The 24,477-nt window shown below is 41.7% G+C and overlaps 1 protein-coding gene across 12 annotated transcripts in view; it reads left to right on the top strand.

The window, feature by feature from the left end:
* LPP (LIM domain containing preferred translocation partner in lipoma) overlaps window positions 1–24,477 on the top strand; it is a 736,954-nt gene that overhangs the window by 300,948 nt on the left and 411,529 nt on the right. For all 12 annotated transcript variants that reach the window (XM_066241276.1, XM_066241275.1, XM_066241266.1 and 9 more), the window contains one exon: window positions 16,985–17,097. In XM_066241276.1, coding sequence (XP_066097373.1) covers window positions 16,985–17,097 — 113 coding nt within the window. The remainder of the gene's footprint in view (window positions 1–16,984; window positions 17,098–24,477) is intronic.

Below are 24,477 nucleotides of genomic sequence, written 5' to 3'. Positions count from 1 at the left end.
GGAGCAGGGATTTTTTATCAAAGGTCTAGTTCTCCCTAACCATCTTCCTCTACAATGCCAGCTCAGTTGCCATGGAATCAATTGACTGTATACATGAGGTTTAATTTGTGGGCTTCTGATTCTATCTCATTGTTCTGTACATCTGTCCTTATGCCAGCACCACACTGTTTTGATTTGTGGTGAGTTTTGAAATGAGGAAAGGAGAGTTCTCTAACTGTCCTTTTTCAAGATTGTTTTGTCTATTTAGGACCCGGTGGAAGTTCTCAGTCTGGCAACAGTGAATGAGGTTAGTTGAAAAGGGCTAAGTTAGTAAGAATGGAAACCATTTAGGCTGTTTCTTAAGTGTAGATATGAGGCAACTGGACATGAAGTATTTTGGTGGCAGGGGAGATGAATTGGGGAGCAGTACATGGCTCCCAATGGAAAGGGGTTTTCTCCCAACTTTTTGTGATTGGGAGAGTTGTAATGAAGTAAATAGAAAAATAGAGGATGAAAGAAGAGGTAAGCAGGTCTGTGGGTTTGGATAGCTGACTTCAATATTGAGCACAGAGCCAGCTAGAGGTGATTGTGGAGCTGCCCCACCATCAGTTGGAGATGCAGAGATGGAACAGATCAGTGCCATGACTGTTCTGTATATTAGGTTGCTTGTAAATGGTATATCCATTTATAATTGTTTTTCTTTATGTAATGCATTTATGTTTACCATGGTGGCAAGAGCCAAACATAGGCAAGTGATTGGGGATGATGGCAAGGATGTGGATCTGGTTAAAGGTAATTTCATGAAGCTTCTGTGTCTTGCCTTTGCTGAGAGTAAATAGAACACTAGATGCTGTTGACATGTGTTTTATTTTGAAGTGACTGTTATTATGAGGGTTTGAAGTCCTTAGCCTTGATCTCTTGGAGCCTAATGTTCCTGTTCTCCAGCTGAGAGAGACTAATTCACCATCTTGTGTTGTAAACACTCACTCATTTTAACTGATTACACCTCCAATGATTCTCAAATCACTAAAATTACTAATTGCTATTCCTTACACATCAAAGAGTGAATCCTGAATAATTAACCCCAAATAAAATTAGATGAATTGGCCCTTTTAATTAGAGTCCCTGCTGCTGTTTGTTCTGAGCTTCCTTTTCTTACTGTTAAGAGACTTTTGGAATGATTAAAACTGTTTAAGACTTAAACAGCCAGTAACCTTTTAATACAATATAAATCCATGAAGCAATATTTCAGCTAGCAGGTGGTGAAGTAAATTTTTAGAGCAAGTACCTGTCAGCTCCAGTATTCCTTTGAAAAAAAAAATGCATGCCAAAAAAACAACCACCTTGAAATGAAATGAGTGTCTTATTATTTTTAAAGCATTTGTGCATTTGCTAAGCCTCAGATGAGATGAAATGGCAAGGTTGAAAGAGAGTGAGTAATGGTTGGCATCATTTTGTATAAATAGTAACAAGAATTTCTCAGTAAGGAGAATTGAGGCATTTTGTGTATAAAGAATGAAGACTGAGACATACAGAAGGCTCTGGTCTCATATAGCCATTCTCTACCTCAGGAAGTCTCCTGAGTAGGGGACTGGGCTTCAGCAGCAGGGGAAAGGAAGCTTTGTGGGTTGTCACTGCTGCTGCTCATCAAGCCATGATTACTGGCCAGTTCATGCTGCAGTCAGCCTGGATTTTGTGGAGGATGGGCCAAATGCTCCTGATCATCTGTTTCAAGTCTTCTCCATAGTAAGAACCTCTTCTCTTCTTCATGGTCTGCTGAGGTTGTAGGAGCAGGACAAGCTCCCTCCTCTTTCCCAAGAGGTCTCAGTTTGTCACTCCGAATCTGCCATATACTGTGGTCAATGTGTCCTCACCTAGAAGTTAAGAGATTTGGGGTACAGTGGGTTTCTTGGTAGGGTTCTACGCTATCTGATTGTTCTACTTGACCACAATGGTTAAAATTTTCTCTATCTATAAAATATATTTATTACACTAGGTCAATGACATTTTTCTTGAATATAAAATAAAATTTGATTTTTTTATCCCGCTACAACTTTAGACTTTACACAAATGTTGAAAACAGTTTACAGGATTGTTATTTAGCCTTTATCTAGTTTACTAACTGTTGATGTCTTACATAATCACAGTATAACTACTAAAATCAGGTAATTAACACTAACACTAAGAGAGCTAAGAGAGCCTTTAAATTTTATCAGTTTTCCTATTTCTATTCATGTTTTGGCCTAGGAACCTTTCCTGAATCACAAATTGCTTTAGTTGCCATATTTGTATAGTCTTCTTTCATCTAGAATAGTTCCCTAGTCTTTGTTTCTCGTGGAGGTCAATGACTCTCAACTAGGACGACTCATCAGAATCATCCAAGAAGCTTGCCAAGATGCCTGTGTCTCTGTCTTAACCCCAGAGATTCTGATTTAAGAATTCTAGAGTGAGGCCTGCTTGTGTGTAGTAGAAAGAAGGGCCCCCATGAGATTTGGATGCACCTCCTTAGTGAGTCAGACACGTTTCAGCACTTCAAGCACTAACAATTTGAGCTTTTGTCCGTGTGACATCCCTTCTTCCTCCTCATGTTTCTGCTCCTCTTCCATTCTCACCTCTCCTTGATGAAAGGGGGTCTGACTCTCTGAAATTCCTGGAGGATTTGAAGAAGTTTCAAAGATAATTTGTGGGATATAAATATTGTTTAAGACCACTCTACAGATCTTTAATTGCAGAAGAAATATCAAGTGCAGGGCATACGATTGCAATGTTTCTAGAGACTAGGGTGCCCCCATAAACAGGAGGTGACTTAGGGATGAAGACTTAGTGCCTGTATTTGAAGACATGCTCTGAGTAAGGTGATGTGTAATGACAACAACGATAGAAAAAGGGTGGCTTCATTAAGACTAATGTTATTAACTATGCAACTGTAAGCATCATGCAGGACCTGTTACTCACCAGACTGTAGTGTATTGACCTTATGTTAATAATTAGAAAGGGATATAATTAGAAAGTCACAAGATACAAAATCAATATACAAAAGTCTACTGCTTTTTTATATGCCAACAATGAAACGTCGGAAAATGAACTCAAAAAAGCAATTTCTTTTACAAAGTTTTTCATGGAAAAATAATTTTTTTTCATTATTTCGAAGTTCAATTAAATTTAATGTAATAGAAATTTAGAATAAAAAGAATTTAAAATAATGACAGTATTACCATTTATTAAGCATCTTGCTTGTGCTCTATATGCTCTATATAGAGATTTGTAAAACAGAGAGCCTGCCCTCAAGGACCTTATAGTCTAGTTGGAGAAATCAATTGATTTGCAATCAAATTAACAGAGTAAAATATGTGCTCTAATAAAAAAGTTAAATCAAGAAGAAAAAACATGTTGTCATTGAAAATGGGGATGGTTCACTCTATCCAGATATAGCAGTGGTAAGATAAGTTGAATGAACTAAAGTATTTTTATTGTAAAACCACACTCCCTCAAGCTTTATCACCATCTTTGGAGGGAAGATAAGCTTCTGGTTTTAACAGCCACCCCAGGGTGATGTCCCATCTCTTAAAAAAGGATATTTTTGGGATGGTCTCTCAGAACTGATACTTGTTTGCTTGCTTCTGTTTTTCAGTGGTAAATTTAAGATTTTTTGTTATCCTGGACTGTTGCCTCATTTTCTGTTCATGTTCTGGATTTAAAAAAAATATTTATTTTTAAACTGAAGGGATTTTACCCTTCTGGTATTGATGCTGAAGGTATCTCAATAGTTAGTAGAAGACTGATGCATCAGCTTAACTGGTTGCCTTATTTATTTTGAATGCCCATATTTGGTATTCAGTGATGTGGTTTGTTGTTTGGGTAGCAATTACCATGTTTTTGTAAGACAAATGACTTTTGGTGGATTCAAAAATGTTATTTGGTTATAGTTCATTGTGGAATGGGAATGTCCTTCTAAATTCATGTTATTTGAAAAACATTCAGTGTTTTTTTTCTTCTTCTTCTTTTACAAGTGATAGGAAAGGAGGTAGAGAGACAGATTCCTGCATGTGCCCCAACCAGGATCCACCAGGCAACCCCTGTCTAGGGCGTATCCTCTGCCTATCTGGGGCTATGCTCGCAGCTGAGCTATTTTTAGCGCCTGAGGTGGAGGCTCCACGGAGACATTCAAAGTGCCCTGAACTCATGCACTCAAGCCATGGCTGCAAGAGGGGGTGGGCGAAGAGAGAGAGAGAGAGGAGGGAGAAGGGTAGAGAAGCAGATGGTAGCTTCTCCTGTGTGCCCTGATTGGAAATCGAACCCGGGACATCCACATTACGGGCTGATGCTCTACCACTGAGCCACTGCTGGGATTCAGATAATTTAACAACTACTTCTCTGTCTTTATGACCATTTTAAATATAAAAAAAACAATATACTGAAAGGTAGTTTATTATTTCATGCATTTAATACTTAAATAAGTACATTAAAAGAAGTACACAAAACTAGATTATAAGAATGAGTTTTAAAATATTAATAAATATATTAAATAATACCTGACAAAAAACAATGAAATTGTTATTTAAGATATTTCCTTTTTTTTTTTTAACAGAGACAGAAAGAGAGAGTCAGAGAGAGGAATACATAGGGTCAGACAGACAGGAACAGAGAGAGATGAGAAGCATCAATCATTAGTTTTTTTCCTTGCAACACCTTAGCTGTTCATTGATTGTTTTCTCATATGTGCCTTGACCGTGGGGCTACAGCAGACCTAGTAACCCCTTGCTGGAGCCAGCGACCTTGGGTCCAAGCTGGTGAGCTTTGCTCAAACCAGATGAGCCTGCGCTCAAGCTGGAGACCTCAGGGTCTTGAACCTGGGTCCTCCACATCCCAGTCCGATGCTCTATCCACTGCACCACTGCCTGTTCAGGCCATATTGCTTCTTGATTCATGTCCTCACTTGCAATTTTTTTCACCTACGGGTGAAATGAACATTACTACAGGCTCCTGGAATACACTGTTGTGCAGATGAATGTTAAAAAAGAGTAAGGAATGTAAATTTGTGATTTCCACATTGGTCAGCTGCCCAGGTGCCCACCTTAGAGAGAACCCTGATTACAAGTGCCACTTTAACAATTGGTTTGCTGAACTCAACAAAAAATTAGGTATCAGTTCTGCTGAACCAGTGCAAACTGGCTGAATCCCACCACTCCACTGAGCCAACCGGCCAGGGCCTCAGTGTTTTTGGCTAAGAAATTGAACTTGTTTTCCAGCAAATGAAAACTGCTGTGTGATAGAGAAATCAAGTATGGTTAGAGATGATGCACTAAGATGTTTTACCTTGATATGGACTATTAACTTGTAGTTAAAAGTGAGGACTGTAGAACTCAATGAATACCTAGGGACTCTGTATTGCTTAAATGTAGAGTAAAACTGTCCACTTGAAAATCAGGGAGTTTCAGCATTTACTTTAGGATAATAATTCTTCTTGCTGTTAATTTGAGAATTTCAAATACTATTTCATGCTAATTACTTAGAAAGATGATGAAGACATTATATTTTGGCTTGGATAAATATAGTGGTGCATTAAATTAAACACTGAGTTTGAATAGATTCTATAATTCATTTTAAAGTATCTTCGTTTTGATTTTTTTTAAAAAAGATACATGCCTGCAATTCACATTTATTGTATAACAATTAAACCCAAAAGGGAAGGAAAAAAGAATCTGCTTGTCACCCCTTAAACTATAGACAACCATTGTTAGCATAGAGGTTTGTACAAATAAAAAGTACCGTACTATAAACACTATTATCCAGTAGCCCATTTTCTTCCTCACATGATACTATATCAGAAGGTTTTCTTAGTCTTCCCAGTACTCCATGACCTACTCCCTCAGTAGGATAAAGTCTTTGTTCAAATACCACCTTGGTGAGGCATTTCTCAAGCTTTCTCTTTAAAATTGCAATGTTCCACCACGGTCCTAGCCATCTCTTCTTCCTTCCTTGCTCCATATTTCTATGTGGTACATATCACCTGTATTAAATATCTTTTATTTAATTTATTTTTAAGTATTCTTCAAATAGAGGATAAATTCCATGAGTGTGGCACTTGTTGTATTTATTTATTTTTTAGTTAGTTATTTTATTATTTAGTTAACTTGTTTGATTTCCCTCTAGTGTCTAGAATATCGTCTGATATGTAGAAAATTCTCAGTCAGTGAAGAAATAGATGTCAGATCTAGATCAATATCATCATTTTAATGGCTGTATGACTTTCTAGTATTTGATTGACTGCAGTTGACTTTTTATCAATACTTTATCAATAGGACATTCTGATTATTTTGATTGTATTTTGTTGTGATGGATGTTGTTTAACATGCTTCTCTGTATACTTTTCCATTATTTCTTTAGTGGGATAATTTATTAAAAGTAGTATTGCTGTATCAAAGTGTATAAATATTTTTGTATGTTGAATACCTGTTTCTGATTTTTTTGAGAAAAGATCTATCTTTAACATTTTTATTTATATATGAGTAGCATATAAGAGTGCTGATTTTTCTGTGCCGTCATCAATTTTGTGTTTTATCAGTATTTTAAATCTTAGTCCTCCCATTTAAATACCATTGTTTAGAAAAGTAAGTGCTATTAGAATCAACAATTCGCTTTTTAGTTCAGCATCTGAAAATAAAAAATATGAGACAATTAGAAAGGTTAATTTTCTAATGTGTAATTATGTAAAATAAAAGCTTTAACTGCCTTACCAGTGGTGGCACAGCAGACAGAGCATCACCCTGACACATTGAGATCCCTGGTTTGAAACTCCATGGTTGCCTGCTAGAGAATGGGCTTGTAAGCTTGAGTAGGGGCTTGGCAGCTTGAGCACAGGGTTGTCTGCTAGAGGATGGGTTTGTAAGCTTGAGTAGGGGGTTGGCAGCTTGAGCACAGGGTTGCTGGCTTCAGCACAGGATTGTTGACATGATCCCAAGATTGCTAGCTTGAGTCCAAAGGTCGGTGGCTTAAGCAAGGGGTCCCTGGCTCTGTTTGAGCCATCCCAACCCCTGAGCTTGTCAAGGCGCATGTGAGAATCAATCAATGAACAACTAAAGTGAAGCAACTTCATGTTGATGCTTCTTATTTCTCTCCTCCCTCTTTCTCTCCTTTCCTGTTTCTCTTAAATATATATATATAATATATAATATATAGATATAGATATATAGATATAGATATAGATATAGATATAGATATAAAATAAAGGCCTTAACTCCAAAAGTATCTAGTGTAAGAACTTAAAGAATTGAAATTACTTGTTCAGGATCATATATCTTCTCATTTATGGTTGAAGATGTGTCATACAAGGGGAGAATGTGATGTTGTTATTTTGATAACAGTGAGGACAGGGAACCAGGAATGCACAGCTTTGCCCTTATAATGATCACTTCTCCCAGAGAGTTCTCAAAGGGACTGCACACTCAAGGAACAGGAACAAAGTGGGAATCCAGGAGCTGCTTTATTAATAGTGTTTATTCTCTCTCCAGTACAGAAATCTGTGTTTATGCTGAGATGGTGTGTAGACTTTGGCTCTATGAATAAGCAAGCATTTTATCCTACCTCTAATAGGGAAAACATGTTGAGTAAATCAAGGAAATTCCTTCCATATTTTTAGTTATAACCAATGGATAATAAATAGGTCACAAAGACTGATAGGTTATATATTAAATGGGACTTATCCTCAGTGGTTTCTTGACCTTTGTCAGATCCCAGTGTTTCCTGGTGGTTTTTAAAACCTTACTAAGTTTAACATTTACAAATGACATTTCTATGAGTGCTGAAAATTTCTCTCTTGTTTTGTGTGTATGTGCTATTTTAAAACCATAAATAGGTAAAAGAGTGATATTTTAAAAAAATTGGTATAAGTAATGAAAAGAAAGTTTCTCCTCTACCTTTGTTTCCCAGTTGCACAATTCTGTTTCTTCTTAGAGGCAACTTGCTATTAACAGTTTCTTGGGAATCCATTTAAAAGATATTCTATGATGATACAAGATATATGTGTATATATTATCATATAAACAATAACATTATAATACATGTCTTAAAGTTTGAATGCTTCATTTTAAAAATATTTCACTCAGTGTGCTTTCTGGCATAGTTTTCATGGTGGCATGTATGCTTTAATGCAAATTGATGATAGAATTGAGGGTGAAATTGTAAATAATTGGTTTTACAATGAATAGCTTCTAATCTATGAGGAGACTACTGTAACAGGAACATAAATGAGTGACCTTATGGGAATTGTCACTCCTTTTGTATTTTTTGTTTTTATTTTCTCACTTGTTTCTTTACTCAACCTTGTTCTCAACCATCTTCTCAGATTTGGTTTCTTCTATGGAGTGGCCAAGTTGAATTAACTGCCCTCTATTTTTTTTTTAATTAAGTGAAGAGAGAGGAGGCTGAGTCAGACTCCTGCATGTGCCTTGACCGCGATCCACCCAGCAAGCCCCCTACCAGGAGATGCTCTGTTGGTCTGGACTGCTGCTCCATTGCTCAGCAGTAGAGCTATTTTAGCCCCTGAGGTGAGGCCATGGAGCCATTCTCAGCTCTCAGGGCCAACTTTGCTCGAACCATTCAAGCCATAGCTGTGGGAGGGGAAGAGAGAGAGAAATGGAGATGGGATGGAGAAGCAGATGGTCTCTTCTCCTGTGTGCCCTGACCAGGAATCAAGCCTGGGACTTCCATACCCCAGCTGATGCTCTACGGCTGAACCAACTGGCCAGGGCCATCAGTTGCCCACTTGGCCTAAGTGAAAAGAAACAACACTTGTCTTCTGTAATGTAGACATTGTGCAAATCAATCACATATAATTCAGCTTAGTGATATTCAAACTGTGGGTTGGGACCCCCTTATAAGTCATAGTCAGGTCATAGTTACTTTAGTGTGTCACAACCAACACTTTTTAAGTATAACATAGGGATTTTCATTGTATGTTATATGCAGTAAGTGTGGTTTCATGATCTTTGTCTTAGATACATTTGCTCTTACCTATGTCCAGATAGTAGTACTGTATCATGCCATTAAAGGATATTTTTACTTTGGATTTTGGTCTAAAAATGTCTAAAGTCACTGTCTTAACTGCTTTGATATACAAAGTGACAGTGTGATGTATTGTTACGTGATGTATTGTTACCCTCATTTACTAGGTGAGTAAAATGGAACCTGAGATGGTGGCATTGGTTTTTCGGAAATAAAGGGTAGAACTACGGTTTGTATTTTAAATTTTTAGGCCTGAAATTTTGTATTCTTTTTTTTTTCAAACATAGTTTCTTACTCTATTAGTGAGATAATGGAAATGATTAACTGTCTTTACTTATAGCTTATTATTTGCTCACCATAATTATTTTTTTTCATCTTTGCATATATATGTGTTCCAGTCTCATCTCTTGTGCACTCGTAATTTTTATTTTTCATTTGAGGGGCCCCTAAGTGATTTCACTTATACTTACCTTAGAAGTTTAGCTTTTCACTTAAGCCACTGAAAATTCTTCACATAAGAAAGTTGGAGATCCAGCAGCTGGCAGCTGGAAGAGCCCCAGAGCCCCGCAGCTCCCTGTGCCGTCCACACGTCCACCCGCCCAGCCGGGGACTGTGCAGTCCACACGTCCACCCGCCCCGCCCGGGACTGTGCAGTCCACACGTCCACCCGCCCCGCCGGGGACTGTGCAGTCCACACGTCCACCCGCCCCGCCCGGGACTGTGCAGTCCACACGTCCACCCCGCCCCGCCGGGGACTGTGCAGTCCACACGTCCACCCCGCCCCGCCTGGGACTGTGCAGTCCACACGTCCACCCGCCCCGCCGGGGACTGTGCAGTCCACACGTCCACCCGCCCCGCCCGGGACTGTGCAGTCCACACGTCCACCCGCCCCGCCCGGGACTGTGCAGTCCACACGTCCACCCGCCCCGCCGGGGACTGTGCAGTCCACACGTCCACCCGCCCCACTGGGGACTGTGCAGTCCACACGTCCACCCCGCCCCGCCCGGGACTGTGCAGTCCACACGTCCACCCGCCCCGCCGGGGACTGTGCAGTCCACACGTCCACCCGCCCCGCCGGGGACTGTGCAGTCCACACGTCCACCCGCCCCGCCTGGAACTGTGCAGTCCACACGTCCACCCGCCCCGCCGGGGACTGTGCAGTCCACACGTCCACCCGCCCCGCCGGGGACTGTGCAGTCCACACGTCCACCCGCCCCGCCCGGGACTGTGCAGTCCACACGTCCACCCGCCCCGCCGGGGACTGTGCAGTCCACACGTCCACCCGCCCCGCCCGGGACTGTGCAGTCCACACGTCCACCCGCCCCGCCGGGGACTGTGCAGTCCACACGTCCACCCGCCCCGCCCGGGACTGTGCAGTCCACACGTCCACCCGCCCCGCCCGGGACTGTGCAGTCCACACGTCCACCCGCCCCGCCCGGGACTGTGCAGTCCACACGTCCACCCGCCCCGCCGGGGACTGTGCAGTCCACACGTCCACCCGCCCCACCGGGGACTGTGCAGTCCACACGTCCACCCGCCCCGCCGGGGACTGTGCAGTCCACACGTCCACCCCGCCCCGCCCGGGACTGTGCAGTCCACACGTCCACCCGCCCCGCCGGGGACTGTGCAGTCCACACGTCCACCCGCCCCGCCCGGGACTGTGCAGTCCACACGTCCACCCGCCCCGCCGGGGACTGTGCAGTCCACACGTCCACCCGCCCCACCGGGGACTGTGCAGTCCACACGTCCACCCGCCCCGCCGGGGACTGTGCAGTCCACACGTCCACCCGCCCCGCCCGGGACTGTGCAGTCCACACGTCCACCCGCCCCACCGGGGACTGTGCAGTCCACACGTCCACCCGCCCCGCCGGGGACTGTGCAGTCCACACGTCCACCCGCCCCGCCGGGGACTGTGCAGTCCACACGTCCACCCGCCCCGCCCGGGACTGTGCAGTCCACACGTCCACCCGCCCCGCCGGGGACTGTGCAGTCCACACGTCCACCCGCCCCACTGGGGACTGTGCAGTCCACACGTCCACCCGCCCCGCCGGGGACTGTGCAGTCCACACGTCCACCCCGCCCCGCCCGGGACTGTGCAGTCCACACGTCCACCCGCCCCGCCGGGGACTGTGCAGTCCACACGTCCACCCGCCCAGCCGGGGACTGTGCAGTCCACACGTCCACCCCGCCCCGCCCGGGACTGTGCAGTCCACACGTCCACCCGCCCCGCCCGGGACTGTGCAGTCCACACGTCCACCCGCCCCGCCGGGGACTGTGCAGTCCACACGTCCACCCGCCCCACTGGGGACTGTGCAGTCCACACGTCCACCCCGCCCCGCCCGGGACTGTGCAGTCCACACGTCCACCCGCCCCGCCGGGGACTGTGCAGTCCACACGTCCACCCGCCCCGCCGGGGACTGTGCAGTCCACACGTCCACCCCGCCCCGCCTGGGACTGTGCAGTCCACACGTCCACCCGCCCCGCCTGGAACTGTGCAGTCCACACGTCCACCCGCCCCGCCGGGGACTGTGCAGTCCACACGTCCACCCGCCCCGCCGGGGACTGTGCAGTCCACACGTCCACCCGCCCCGCCGGGGACTGTGCAGTCCACACGTCCACCCGCCCCGCCGGGGACTGTGCAGTCCACACGTCCACCCGCCCCGCCCGGGACTGTGCAGTCCACACGTCCACCCGCCCCGCTGGGGACTGTGCAGTCCACACGTCCACCCGCCCCGCCCGGGACTGTGCAGTCCACACGTCCACCCGCCCCGCCCGGGACTGTGCAGTCCACACGTCCACCCGCCCCGCCGGGGACTGTGCAGTCCACACGTCCACCCGCCCCACTGGGGACTGTGCAGTCCACACGTCCACCCGCCCCGCCGGGGACTGTGCAGTCCACACGTCCACCCCGCCCCGCCCGGGACTGTGCAGTCCACACGTCCACCCGCCCCGCCGGGGACTGTGCAGTCCACACGTCCACCCGCCCCGCCCGGGACTGTGCAGTCCACACGTCCACCCGCCCCGCCGGGGACTGTGCAGTCCACACGTCCACCCGCCCCACTGGGGACTGTGCAGTCCACACGTCCACCCGCCCCTCCTGGAACTGTGCAGTCCACACGTCCACCCGCCCCGCCGGGGACTGTGCAGTCCACACGTCCACCCCGCCCCGCCCGGGACTGTGCAGTCCACACGTCCACCCGCCCCGCCGGGGACTGTGCAGTCCACACGTCCACCCGCCCTGCCGGGGACTGTGCAGTCCACACGTCCACCCCGCCCCGCCCGGGACTGTGCAGTCCACACGTCCACCCGCCTCGCCGGGGAGCGTGTTGGAAACACCGATGCCCAGGCCCCGCTCCAGACCTGCTGAGTCAGAGTCTGCACGTCGCCTGCATCCCCTTGGTGATCTGAACATTGATATTTAAAAAGCATCTAAGGCATCAGGTCACTTTAAAATATATATGTCAATTGAGTGATTAAATGGCTCTTAATTTTATTACTCATCCTGCATTTATTGAGAGTGTATGATGGCCCAAACCTATGCCAGGTGGTGGGGTTATACAGATATTTTATGAGTGCCCTCTACTTTTTAGAAGCTTTAGTTCGAACTGGGAGAGACAGTGTCCATCAACCCATATATGCAGTCTAGTTTATAGATGCTATGAGACAAATGTGTAGGAGGCACAAAAGGGACTGCTGTCTAAATTTCTAGGTATGTGTGTAGGTTTACATGGATGTTTGGATGAGGAGGAAAGAGAATGATGCTTTTTATTCATTTTTTTTAAACATAGTAAATGAATCTAGATTTTAGTTGATGATCTGAACTTAATTGCTCTCTTGTGGTTTTCCACTACAATCACATACAACCAGAACCTCATGACCTTATTGGCTGGTAAATTCTAGTTATTCTTTTCCCCTCTAATGGAGCTGTTATTTTATGAAGGGATAGCGAGCTCTATAGTCTGGTGCCTTTTACATATATGCCCAACTCATTACTAGGTTAACTGTAGTGGCTGACAACTCAGCTACTCCAGCAAGCCACTTCTGCTTCTCAAGGTCACTGCCTTTTTACGTCTCGACTGGAAAGGGTTGCTTGAAAACCTATGCCTGGCTGGCTGGGTTTTTAGGAGTTCTTCCTCCCTTTTCAAGTTAATGGTATCCATAACAGGCTATTTTCTGAAATAAATTGGAATAAAGTCACATTTGGGAACCAAGGACATAATACTTTGTTTGCCCAACTCACCCTTTAACTGCCTTGTGATGCTACTTCTAGCACAAAGAAAAGAATCTTTGCACTTTAGCTGAATAATGTGGGGTGATATGGAGGACAGTAAGTGAGATCTTTTCTAGCTTCTCACCAAGGCAGAGGGAGGATCCATTTCCAGCTCTGTTTCCCTAGCTGTGTAACTTTGATTGAACCATTTTACCTGGTAATTGATGAATAAATGTATTTTGCCAGCGGTAAGTTTTAGATGATGGCAGAAAGGGTAGCGAAGCAGTCAGATTTGTAAACATCTGTCTGTGATGACCCCGCTTCTTCTAAAACAAATGTTTCTATCTTAGAGTTTATGTATCACTGCAATACCCCAATTGTCTGATGCTGTGTGCTATTTTTATTTTTTTGAATGCCCCTGTAATACACCAGACCTGGGACTTCCATTTAGATTTTCCCGGCAAGCAGAGAGGACAGGGCGTGCACTAAAGTGAAAATTTCTAACTTAACATCATTGGTTGGAAGGTACTGCAACTGGTCTGTTAAGCTCTAAAATGGTTACCTCCTAAGCATCTAAGACACATGTTCTTTGTTTGAAAAAATGTAATGGGAAGGATTCCCTGTTTCTGTACCATGCAGATACACACATACACACAGGCACAGACACACACTGCACACAGGGAGACACTCCGAGACACACACTCTCTCTTTTTCCATTTTGCCTTCTTTTTTAAATATGGAAAGTTTGTCTTCTCTCTTAAGCTGAACTTATTTGTACGCCTAGAGGCATTTTTCTTTGCTTACTTGCCTGTTAAAATGGTGAGCTAAAGTCAGAATTCTTGTAATAGTTCTTGGTCCGATTTAAGATAGTTATTAAGTGTTTTGCATTCCAACTATCTCAACCAGTTTTGCTTCCTTCCAAAGAACCAATTGTGTATTCTATCCCTTTATCACATGTGTATCTGTTTTCTAGACCTTTGCCATTTTCCACATCATTTCAAAATGTGAGCTTCACTCTGAAGAATGCAATAAGTAGCCTATGAGAGTTGAGCTTGAAGAACCAAACACTTTTGTCTAACTTTATATCTGGTCAACATAAAGCAGATTATTATTATGAGGTTATCACGAGGGGTTTTTAAAATACACCTTATTTTTCCTGGATTATATAGTCTAGATTTATGTTATTTTCAAATTATTTAAAAAAATATATTCCATTTCTTTTCTGTTTCTTTTTGTGCTCCCAAGAGTTTTATAAACCTGTGTCTTGCTGTGTTTTATTTCTATGATAGAAACATAGTCAAGGTAGATATCATTGGAAGGGGCCTCAAACACAGGCAGTTAGTTGTACATTCTAGCTATAGACTAATTTTCTGGGGAAAATTTGGACTGTTCATGTGGTTTTTTTGTGGGCCTCTGTTTCTACCTTTATAATATGAGCTTAAAGATTTGTTCTGATCTGATCCTGTTCAAGGCTTACAATTCTCCACAACATAACAGGATCTGTTGGAGAAGAAGAAAATGTTCAGAAGTCCTCTTTTAAGTTGGGTATGAGGAAGTCATAGATCCAGATAGGATTTTAGAACCTGAAAATTAGGCTGTGATCTAGAATTTGTAGTCAACCTTAATCTCTTTTGCTGATCACTTATGATCTCATGTGTGCATTCTTCTCATACATCATGACTTTTAAAGGACTTGGTGATAATTCTTTGCATTTAACAGGTGTTATTATATTTTTTATGCAAGGTTTGGCCAAATGAAGGCCAAATGAGGTTTATGAAACCATATCCCTAATAAGGACACAGACATAGAATGTCTTGAAATGATTACACTCAGAAGTGTAAGAGAAGTAGAAATGTTTCTTTATGACACAAGTTATTGAACTTTACTGATCCTATGGGGTCTGAGGTAGAAATAACAATGTGGTACTTTGCCTAATACAGTATTTCTCAAAGAGTGGTCCCAAGACCAATAGCATCAGCATCACCTGGGAATTTGTTAGAAATACAAGCTATTGGGCCCTACTCAGATCTACTGAGTCAGAATGTGCGGAGGGGAGACCCAGCAATCTATGTTTGAGAAAGACCTTCCAGAGCTCCTAATGAACTCCACAGAGTTTGAGAACCATCAACACAGAGAGATTTGTAGGAGTAAGGCGTCATGTATGAAAATCTTGGCACAGTGCCTGGTGCATGTGCACAGTGAGAGTCCAAAAATCACAGTATTCTAAAGATAGTTTTTGACTGCTTGGTAGCCTATGTTGGGGAAGTGGACTTACAGCTGTTAGCCACTCTCCCAGCTCCAAGACTGCTATTTGTAAGGCAAACAGAGCCCATGTGACCCATCTGAAAAGTGTAACAGACCAGCCAGTCCAAGTTATGATCCTTCCATTGGGCAATTTCGACTATCCTTTTTCTGAGCGCTTAAGTGTGATGCTTTTGGCACTGTCTAAAAGCAACTCACTGAGTTATAAAAACTGCTTCCCTACCACTAAGTGTTGAACAGCTGAAATGCAAGGAAAAGCTATTTATCCATAAATAGAGGACAGAATTTTCAGTATTATTTTTAGGAGGCTGAGAAAGGTATGGGGGACAGATGTGACGTGAGGAGACAGGACTGGGGTGGGGAAACCACTGCACGGTGTACAGATAATGTGTTTTGGAATTGTGCGCCTGAAACTTGTTAACCAGTTCACTCCAATAAATTCAATAAAAAGGAAAAAAAGAGGAAAAAGAAAAATCATCAATTTTTTAAAACTACTAATTTTCTTTTCCTAGTAGAACTTCTTACAGAGCATTTAAAACAATTCTATACCATGAATCTGCAGAACTCTCGGGTCATGTCAATGCCTGAAATGTTAGAGATCAGACATGTTTTTCCAACAACCCTAACTTCAGTGTGCAGCTCCTGTCGGTCAGAAATGCTGGGGTCTCTGAGTGTCTTAAAGACCCATTACTTCCTACCTGGGTTGCATATAGATTTCCAAATCGATGTTTCTTATTCCAGTTTCTCAAAATCTACCCTGTGTGTGCTTTTAGATTAGTCTTTAGTAAATCATATTGCACCCAAGTACTCCCTCCTCAGAAATCCTAGAAGGCTCCCCGCTGCGCACACGATCGACCCAAGTTCTCTGCTAGTTTTATAACACAGTTATGAGCTTATTCAGTCACTGTCCCAAGTTTTATAACCTACTAGTTTATTTTACATTTCTATATTTATGCTATATTGTCACTTGCTCTTTATTCTTTAGACTCTAATTTTTTTTTAAATCTCTATGCCTTTATTCTTCTCCTTTTTACCTAGAGTGGATTTACTCTCCACATCATAACGCTCAGGAACAATGTGAAAGCTCAGTCATGTCTTCCTTGTTTCTCTGCCTGAGCATAGCTTTCCTTCATCTTAGCTTCCAAAAGAGCTTGTCTATACATCTTAATAAATTGCATCTTGTATTATCCTTACTTGTGTACTTATTTTTTTCCTCCTCTGCTTGATTGAAAATTTATTGAGGGTAAGGACCAAGTCTTATACACTTCAGTGATATAGCCCCCAACCATCCTTCCTGTTCTGGTTAAATGTACCTGATACCTATAGACTAGCTTTTATGTCACTTTGAAGTATCAATTCTTCCTCCATCTTCTGAAAGTGAGAAGTAGGATAGGGAATAATTGTCATATAAGGCAAAAAATTATATCAATGCCAATTACACAAAGCAGCAAAATGCTACCTAATTTGTGTTTCGAAGAATGCCTATAACATTGCATCCACAGTAACCTCATGTGTGTTTCCTTTCTGCAGCTGATTTTCTTCCACCCCCACCCCCACCTCTGGATGATCCTGGTGCTCTCCCATCTGGCTCTGGAAACTTCCCTCCTCCACCTCCCCTGGATGAAGGTGCTTTCAGGCCACAGGTAAGATCTATAGTTGAAGTCATATTTATAAGCCACACTAGGAAGCTCATGAATTCAGTGATTGTTTCTGTGGCGGATAAACATTTATCCAGAGCCTACAGAGAGCTTTGCAACTCACAAAAGCTAAGGCACCTTAATACAAGATGCCCACTCACGCTTCTCCAAATTGTGCCAGCTTGTACTCCAAAGCCTTAGAAATACTTTTACCTCCAAATTTTGTTTCAAAATTGAAAGCTGTTTTTTAGGGAATGCCATTTGAGAAGTTCACATGTTCTTGTTATCCTGGGGACACACAACCACACTTTTTTATTGCCTTTTTTTTTCTCTGTCCACAAACATTGCATTCTGTGTGAGTAAGGCTGATATTTTAAGGCTCTGGTTGGTCACTGTGGGTCATAATTGGTCAGCAACATTTTTTTCTAGCAAAAGCAGCAACAAATTTTAGGATTTTCTTTACTGACTGAGATCAAAGATGCACATTATATACTATGTATTGATTATATACAACAGTTATGCTCCAGAGAATGTTGATTGCAAAGTACTGGGCTAGTGTCAGAAGCAACATTAGAAGTAGTTCTCAGCCTGTGATCATGTAGGGGCACTGGTGACCACCTGCCCCCTCACTTATGAAGCCAAATGCTATTCAAGTCAGGCATGAAACCTAAGAATTATTGTTATATTTTTAGGGGTAATGATATTACTCTAGATAAGGCGAAGAAAAAAATCAGTTCTTATCTTTTAGGGAAACTGGTATTATTTGAGGAGAAGTGAAATGGTGTTTGGTATTTGCTTTAAAATAATAAGAGTAGGAAGTTAGTGAGACTATAGGTGAAAAAAGGATTAGCTATGAGTTGATAATTATTGGGTGCTGGAGGTTTATTCTATTATTTGATCTACCTTTATATGTTTAAATTTTCTCATAATAAGTTTCAAAGAGGAAAGCCCTTAGGAAATAACCCCTTAACTAGCTCAGTTCATTGTCTGTCATTCTCATAAATTTTGGATTTGGGGATGACAGAGGAAGAAATGATTTATGCATTCAACAAATATTCTATGCTCCATAGCACTAGGAATTCTACAGCAGTAAAGAGAGACAGGGTTCTTCTGTCACAGTACTTTACATTAGTAAAACTAGTAGAAGTAAATAAAATATATACAATATAAAGTACATTAGAATTGGATCAGTGTTATGGGTTGAGGAAAGGATAAGGAGGACATGGTCAAGAAGACCTGACTGATGAGGTGACACCTGGAAGAAGACTAGGAGTAGAAGAGGGGTGAATGAGCCACGTCTGTTTCTTGAGAGTATATTTTCATACAGTGTATCTTAGGAAATGGAAAAGGCATATTTTTCAATTGATCAGTTATAACCAGTTGACTCTAATTCAGTTCAGAGGCTAGATCTTATAAAGGCTCTAATAGATTTTTTGTTTTAGATATATAGGTCAGAAACTCCCTACATGTTATCTTGCTATAAACTAGTAAAAACAGATCAGATGCCAGTAATGGGCAGGAGCCTTACAAAGTATTTATTTATTTTATGCATCAGAGAGATTCCTTACAAATACAAACAATATGACTGGTTTTCCTTACTTTTTGTCATATTATTTTATTGAAATGAAAAGAAAACCTTTAAAGTTTGCCTTTTTTATACTTTGTTCTTATTTCTTTGGGGTTTGTTCCTTGCATATTTAATTTACTCAGAAGCTTTACTTAGTTGATCTCTCTTGGATCATTACAGAAACTATTTTGTTGCATTTAAAAACTTTATTAAAAATCGTTTGACTTTGTGACAGAATATTTGTGTTTAAATAATAGTTGAGCAGCTTATGCTATTTTGAGCTGGTTACACTAAGTTCCGGTTTTCTCATAATTAAAAATAAGGTAACTGTATCAACATCTAGTATTAAATGAAACACAAAGGGACTTCAGAATGATAAACTGTACTAGCTCTACAGATAGTTTGACCTTATAATTATTACTACATAAAACTAACAACAGCAAGAAAAATAATAATAATAAGGCTTTGCCAAAGTGTTTCATTAAGAAAACTTCAAACCTGGTGCTTTTCTAAAATCATGACAAGCCTTTTTCTGTATGGACCTTGTTCTGATGACTGTTCTGAAGCTACAACTTTGTTTTTGAAAAGGGAGGAAATAAACAGAAAGCCCGGTGGCCATGTTGGCTTATGTTCTCTATAAAACAGAAGGAAGAAGGATAAAAAACAAAAAGAGTTTGCCAAATGGAAAAGGCCAAACCTGGTCATGAGAGTCCTGTGATTGTTGAATATACGGAAGATGGTTGGCGAGTTCTAAAGAAAACGGGCCCTTCCTTGTGCCTAGTGACATGGTGTGAAAGGGACTTGGCCCCACTCCGACTCTAGCTGTATCACCTTTGAGATAGGAGCTCTAACGCAGCCTAAAGTAATATCATTATGGGAAAAAACTTCATACTTTTTCCTCTCAGCCATGGGGAAACCTCCTGTTGCCAGGTCCAAATATTAGCTGGTATAAATGTATGTTTTTATGTAGAAATCTGTTTATGTTTCTAGCCAGATTTTCAGGGCGGAGCAAAAAGATTGTCTACTAAATGTGACTGTAACAATTATAAGATTTATATAGTTGGAAGGGCCCTAAGAGATAATTTAGTTCAACCCTGCCCCAGGCATCTAGGTAAGGCCATTTTGAGTACTTGCTAAATGACTTCAGGCCCTTTCTGTACCATTGGGTCAACTGAAACCCAAGAGAGTGTAGATCATGCAGTTTCTGACTGAACTCTTAATGAATTTGAGAAATCTCGACTCCTGGATTGGTCCAGCTTCTCACTGTACTAGGTGGCTTGGGCACGTGGTTTTATTTCGGTCCTCTGTCAGCCAGTGAGGTTCTGAGGTTCAGGTGAAGGGGTTACATGCTCTTGTTTGGAAAGAACCGAATGCTGTTGGAGTTTTGCCTGACTCACTGAACTCTTGATGATTGCTGTAGACTTTTTCTTTGCAAAAAAGCAAATACATATTTAGCGTTGAGAATTCTTGTTTTGAGAATCCTTATTTTTTATGGAAAAAGATGACTCTTGGAAAACCAATGAGATATTTTCTGTTCTTTTCCATCAGGATCAATTTGCCCTCTGTGCCCATAAGGTTTGAAGTTGCCATTGAGTGGTCACTTCATTCATTTACTTGTTCTTCATTCATTTGCTCTAGATTGAAAACTGTTAAGTCAGGCACATGAGGTAGGGGTAGCCTTTGAACTTGGCATCGTGAGTCTAGTGCCCTGAGTCTCAAACTTGAGACTCTTAGCTTTTTTCTGAGCTGACTCCACAGTTGGTAATTTCTTTCTATTTTAGCAGCAATCAGCAGGTATGTAGCATTGTTTAGAGTAGTTTCAAAGGAGGAGAATATGTCATAACATTTCAGGTTTGCAAGGGAATTAGAGGTCATAACTCAAGTCCCTTTCTGTTGTTGGAATCTTCTAATTATTTTTCAGTTTTATAAAATGTTTCTGGGTGACTATTATAGGTAAGGCAACATTGAAGGATGAGATCTGAAATCAAATTTGGAAGCTTCTAAATGAAGGTGTTTCATGGTCAGTTTTGCCTTAGTCATTGTGCTTTGATCAAAAGCAGTCTCAGTCCTGTGTTGTGGTAGAGGGGCAGGGACATAAATTGTTTCTGACCACAGATATGTGGAAAGGATTTTTGGAAACAATTTCAATTGGACTGAACTTTGATAGCTGTGTAGGACCTTAATTTTCAGATGTCGACAAGGATTTTTCAGCAATGAAATATTAATAAGAATCCAAAGAAAGAGAAGCACATAGTGTGATAAGTGCATTTCTGGCTGTGGAATATGCCCTTTATTCTGGAATAATTGACAATTTATTGCTTGTCTTTGTTACTGTTTTCAATATAAGGATGGCATCTTAGGTGTGTGTTGGATGCCAACTGGGACTTTTAACACACTGTAAGGCAAACCATATTACACTCGTGGGAAACCCCGTGCAGACAGCTCCGATTGTCTGGCCTACTTTCTCAGGGACTTGTCTTCTCATACCTGATGGCTTTGAGTTCAGGTGCCCCATATTTAACTTCCTCTTTTTACATCTTAGCCTGACATTTTTTTCATGACCTGCAGTTGACAACTTTTCACTGTGCCTCTCTCAATGTGAGTCAGTCCTGTGGCTTGCTTTTACTTACTCGCCAGTGGTTTTACACTTTCAGTTTTAATGTCTCCTCTTCATTTGGGCAGGATTGCCACATTTGCTACTGTAATTCCAGTCCCTGCACCTCAGAAAAGAGACTGTTTTGTCCATTACTTGTTCCTCTCAATGTTACATTTTTTCTCTTCTTGAACTGAAGTTTGTCCCTTTTGATTTCCTCACATGGGTTTTCTTCCTCCCCTCTTAGAAAATGAGGCACATTCAAAGGAACTGTCAGCCAGGAGAGAGAGAGATGGTGTCTGCCCCAAAGAGTTGATCAATAAAGCTACTGAAAGAGGTGACTTTTCTGGGGAGAGAGTGAGAACAGTGTAGTATGAGCTATGCCCTGAACTTGGGGAAATGCCCAGAGTTAGTTGAAAGGAGAAGAGAGAAGAGAAAATTCTAAAATTATTTATGGTCTCACTTAAAGTCAGTCTCCAAAAATTTGTAGGCCAACTCATTTCTATTCTTGTGCAAACAATTTCAGAGTTCACGTATGTGTGGGGTGAATGGCGGATTGTAGCCATTTTCTACTTAGCAATCTAGTGGATTTAACTTATCAATAATAACTTAAACATGTTGACATTTTAGTAGAACTGGCACTAGAATCTGTATCATGTGACATGTGACCCTTAGTCTGGTACTATCCTGGTTACAAGTGTTGAATGACAGAGTTTTACTTCTAGGTATAGAGAATTCAGCCCCACAGCCATGGTCATGTTCATCCATGAACTCCTAGAAAGAGGCAACAGGACTTGCTTATGTGGTGTAGACATACCCTGTTATGGAGGTCATCTCTTCTGCACCTGGTAGTGGAGTGAGGAAGGAGGAGGCTGGGTAACAGGGGAGCATGTCTAGGCTCTGAAGGCTGAGAACAGATAGAGTGTGAAGTATTGCCACCGCAAAACCAGAATAGCCAATGAAAGTCTGGTTCTACTCTGCAGTGCTTGTCCTTTCTGTGCAGTGAGAACATAAGAATATCTTGATACATGAAAACATAGCAAAGGCATGAGTGAGGTCATTATTTCTTCCTGACCCTTTGCCTTGTTCCCTTGGGCGTTGGGTTAGCGAGCCCCAGTTGCTCTGTGGCGTTGTTTGTGACCCTGGCAACAGCAGTAGCAGTTGTTTTGCCATTTTCTCCTCCTTTTATGGTTCACATATGTAGGTCAGGGTATGTGTAGCGGGACTAGTGGGTTCTCAGGCATGTAGCTGGTTCTGGTCAATATGACTTTCTAGAAGCTAATGTCAAAGTTTTCCTGTTTGTCTTTCACTCTGAATCATCGTCTGATTGGGTATTCAGTTGAGAAAAGAGAGGTATTTTTGGTGTCTAGACTTGTAAAAACTTCTTTGAAAGTAGCAGGCCCGGAGCTGACAGGGACTATTGCAGTGTTCCATTTAGCAACTCAAACGTTTTCCATGGAATACCATAGTTTCTCTTTCTCATTAAAAAAAACACCACTATATATATATATATATATATATATATATATATATATATATATATATATATATAAAAGATCAGCCTTTTCTTTGGGGTTGATGGTGGAGTGTGTGCACAAACCCACCCACCCACTCACCCTTGTCAACTCAATTACCAGTGGTGCTGCTATCTTGAAATAATTGAGGACATATGCACACTCTGCCTGGAAGATGGGCTAATCTCTGGACAGTACAAATCTTGTGGGAAAATTGGTTGTGGTCAGTTCTGCTGTATGTAGGGATAATCAATAAGGTTAGCTTTGCTCTTGAATTTTTTAATAAGGGGTAGCTTGCAGTATTTGTATATTTCAGACAATTTCCCTTGCCCAACATTAAATGAAACTGCAGTTGGTTCTTCCCGGGTCAGTGGAAGTTTGTATCCTATTTTGTCTCTCCCAGTAAGAATCTTAGTGATTTCTTCAAAGATGAAATATATTTCCTGTGTCTAAAAAGTAATACATGCTTTTTCTAGTAATGGAAATAAATTAAATAGCATGGGTTAAAGATTTTGAAACAGGTCTCCTCTATCAAGGAAAAATGATGACATGAATATAGACCCCACCTCTAATATGTATTCTTTATGAAGGCTGAACATTCTCCTCCTTTCTTCATCCCAAGTGGTGTTTAAACCAATTTGGTATATGGGTTGTAATATTTTGAATATTATAACACTTCTTTTAGAGAATAATTACATTAAATTGTATGATTTCATTATTAGTATACTATGAATTTTACTTGTTAGTTATGTTGTTTTTTATTTACTGTTCCTTTTTCTTAAATTCACCCTCTGGATTTTTGTTCTTTTTTTTTTTTCTTTCCACAGTCCTTTATCTAGTAATTTTTTTTTGTTTTATCATGTGAGTGATATATTTTCCAAATTCTTATATATCTGAAGATGACTTATTTTTGCCTTCATATTTAAGTGTAAGTTTAGCTGCAACTAGAATTTTAGAATCAAGTTTCCTTTACATCAAAAATCTATAAAGATGTTTATGCTGTCATTTAGTATTTAGTGTTGTACCTGAGAAGTCAGATGCCAATCAGCTTTTTTTTTTTCTAATTTAGTCACTTTTTCTTCATTAATCTGTAAGCTTTATTTGTGGGATGCAGCGATTTTACTATAGTGTATCTAGGACCAAGTTTCCTCACTGTCTCTTTTAAGGATGCTATGAATCTGTTTGATCTGAGGAATCAGATTTCTTTTTAGCTAAGGAGGATTTTTCTGTTATTTAGAAAAAAGCATTTTAATCTTCGATTTGATTTTTTTCTTCCTTCTGGAACTCCTATTTGATGATTTGAGATTTCTTCTCTATCTTTCATATTAGTATTTGGTTCAAACAGTTCCACCATCTGGAAGAATCCTATTGAATGCCTTTTCTTAGTTTGTATTTTTGTGGTAATGATCTGCTCTTGACTTATAAATCTATATGCTCCTGGATTTGGGGAGAAAATGTGGTTGGGCCATATCTCTGGATCTGCTCTTCTGATAGATCTGGGAGCTGGCACTTTATGCTCGATCTTTTGTCTAGATCAGGGTTACATAGCTCTTTAAATATCGGGCCAGCCTGGTGTATCTGCTTCCGGTCTTCAGTCTATGTGTGTAATTAGGGGAGGCCGGCCAGTGAAAGGGTTTCCCTTGGATACACTTGCCAAGAACAGACCAATAAGCTTTGCCCCAGCCCCCAAGGCCATTTACTAGTTGTGAGCA

The sequence above is a fragment of the Saccopteryx bilineata genome, chromosome 8 (assembly GCF_036850765.1).
Source record: "Saccopteryx bilineata isolate mSacBil1 chromosome 8, mSacBil1_pri_phased_curated, whole genome shotgun sequence".
Lineage (NCBI taxonomy): Eukaryota > Metazoa > Chordata > Mammalia > Chiroptera > Emballonuridae > Saccopteryx > Saccopteryx bilineata.
The sequence above is the reverse complement of the archived record's forward strand: the minus strand, read 5'-3'. Positions and strand labels throughout refer to the sequence as shown.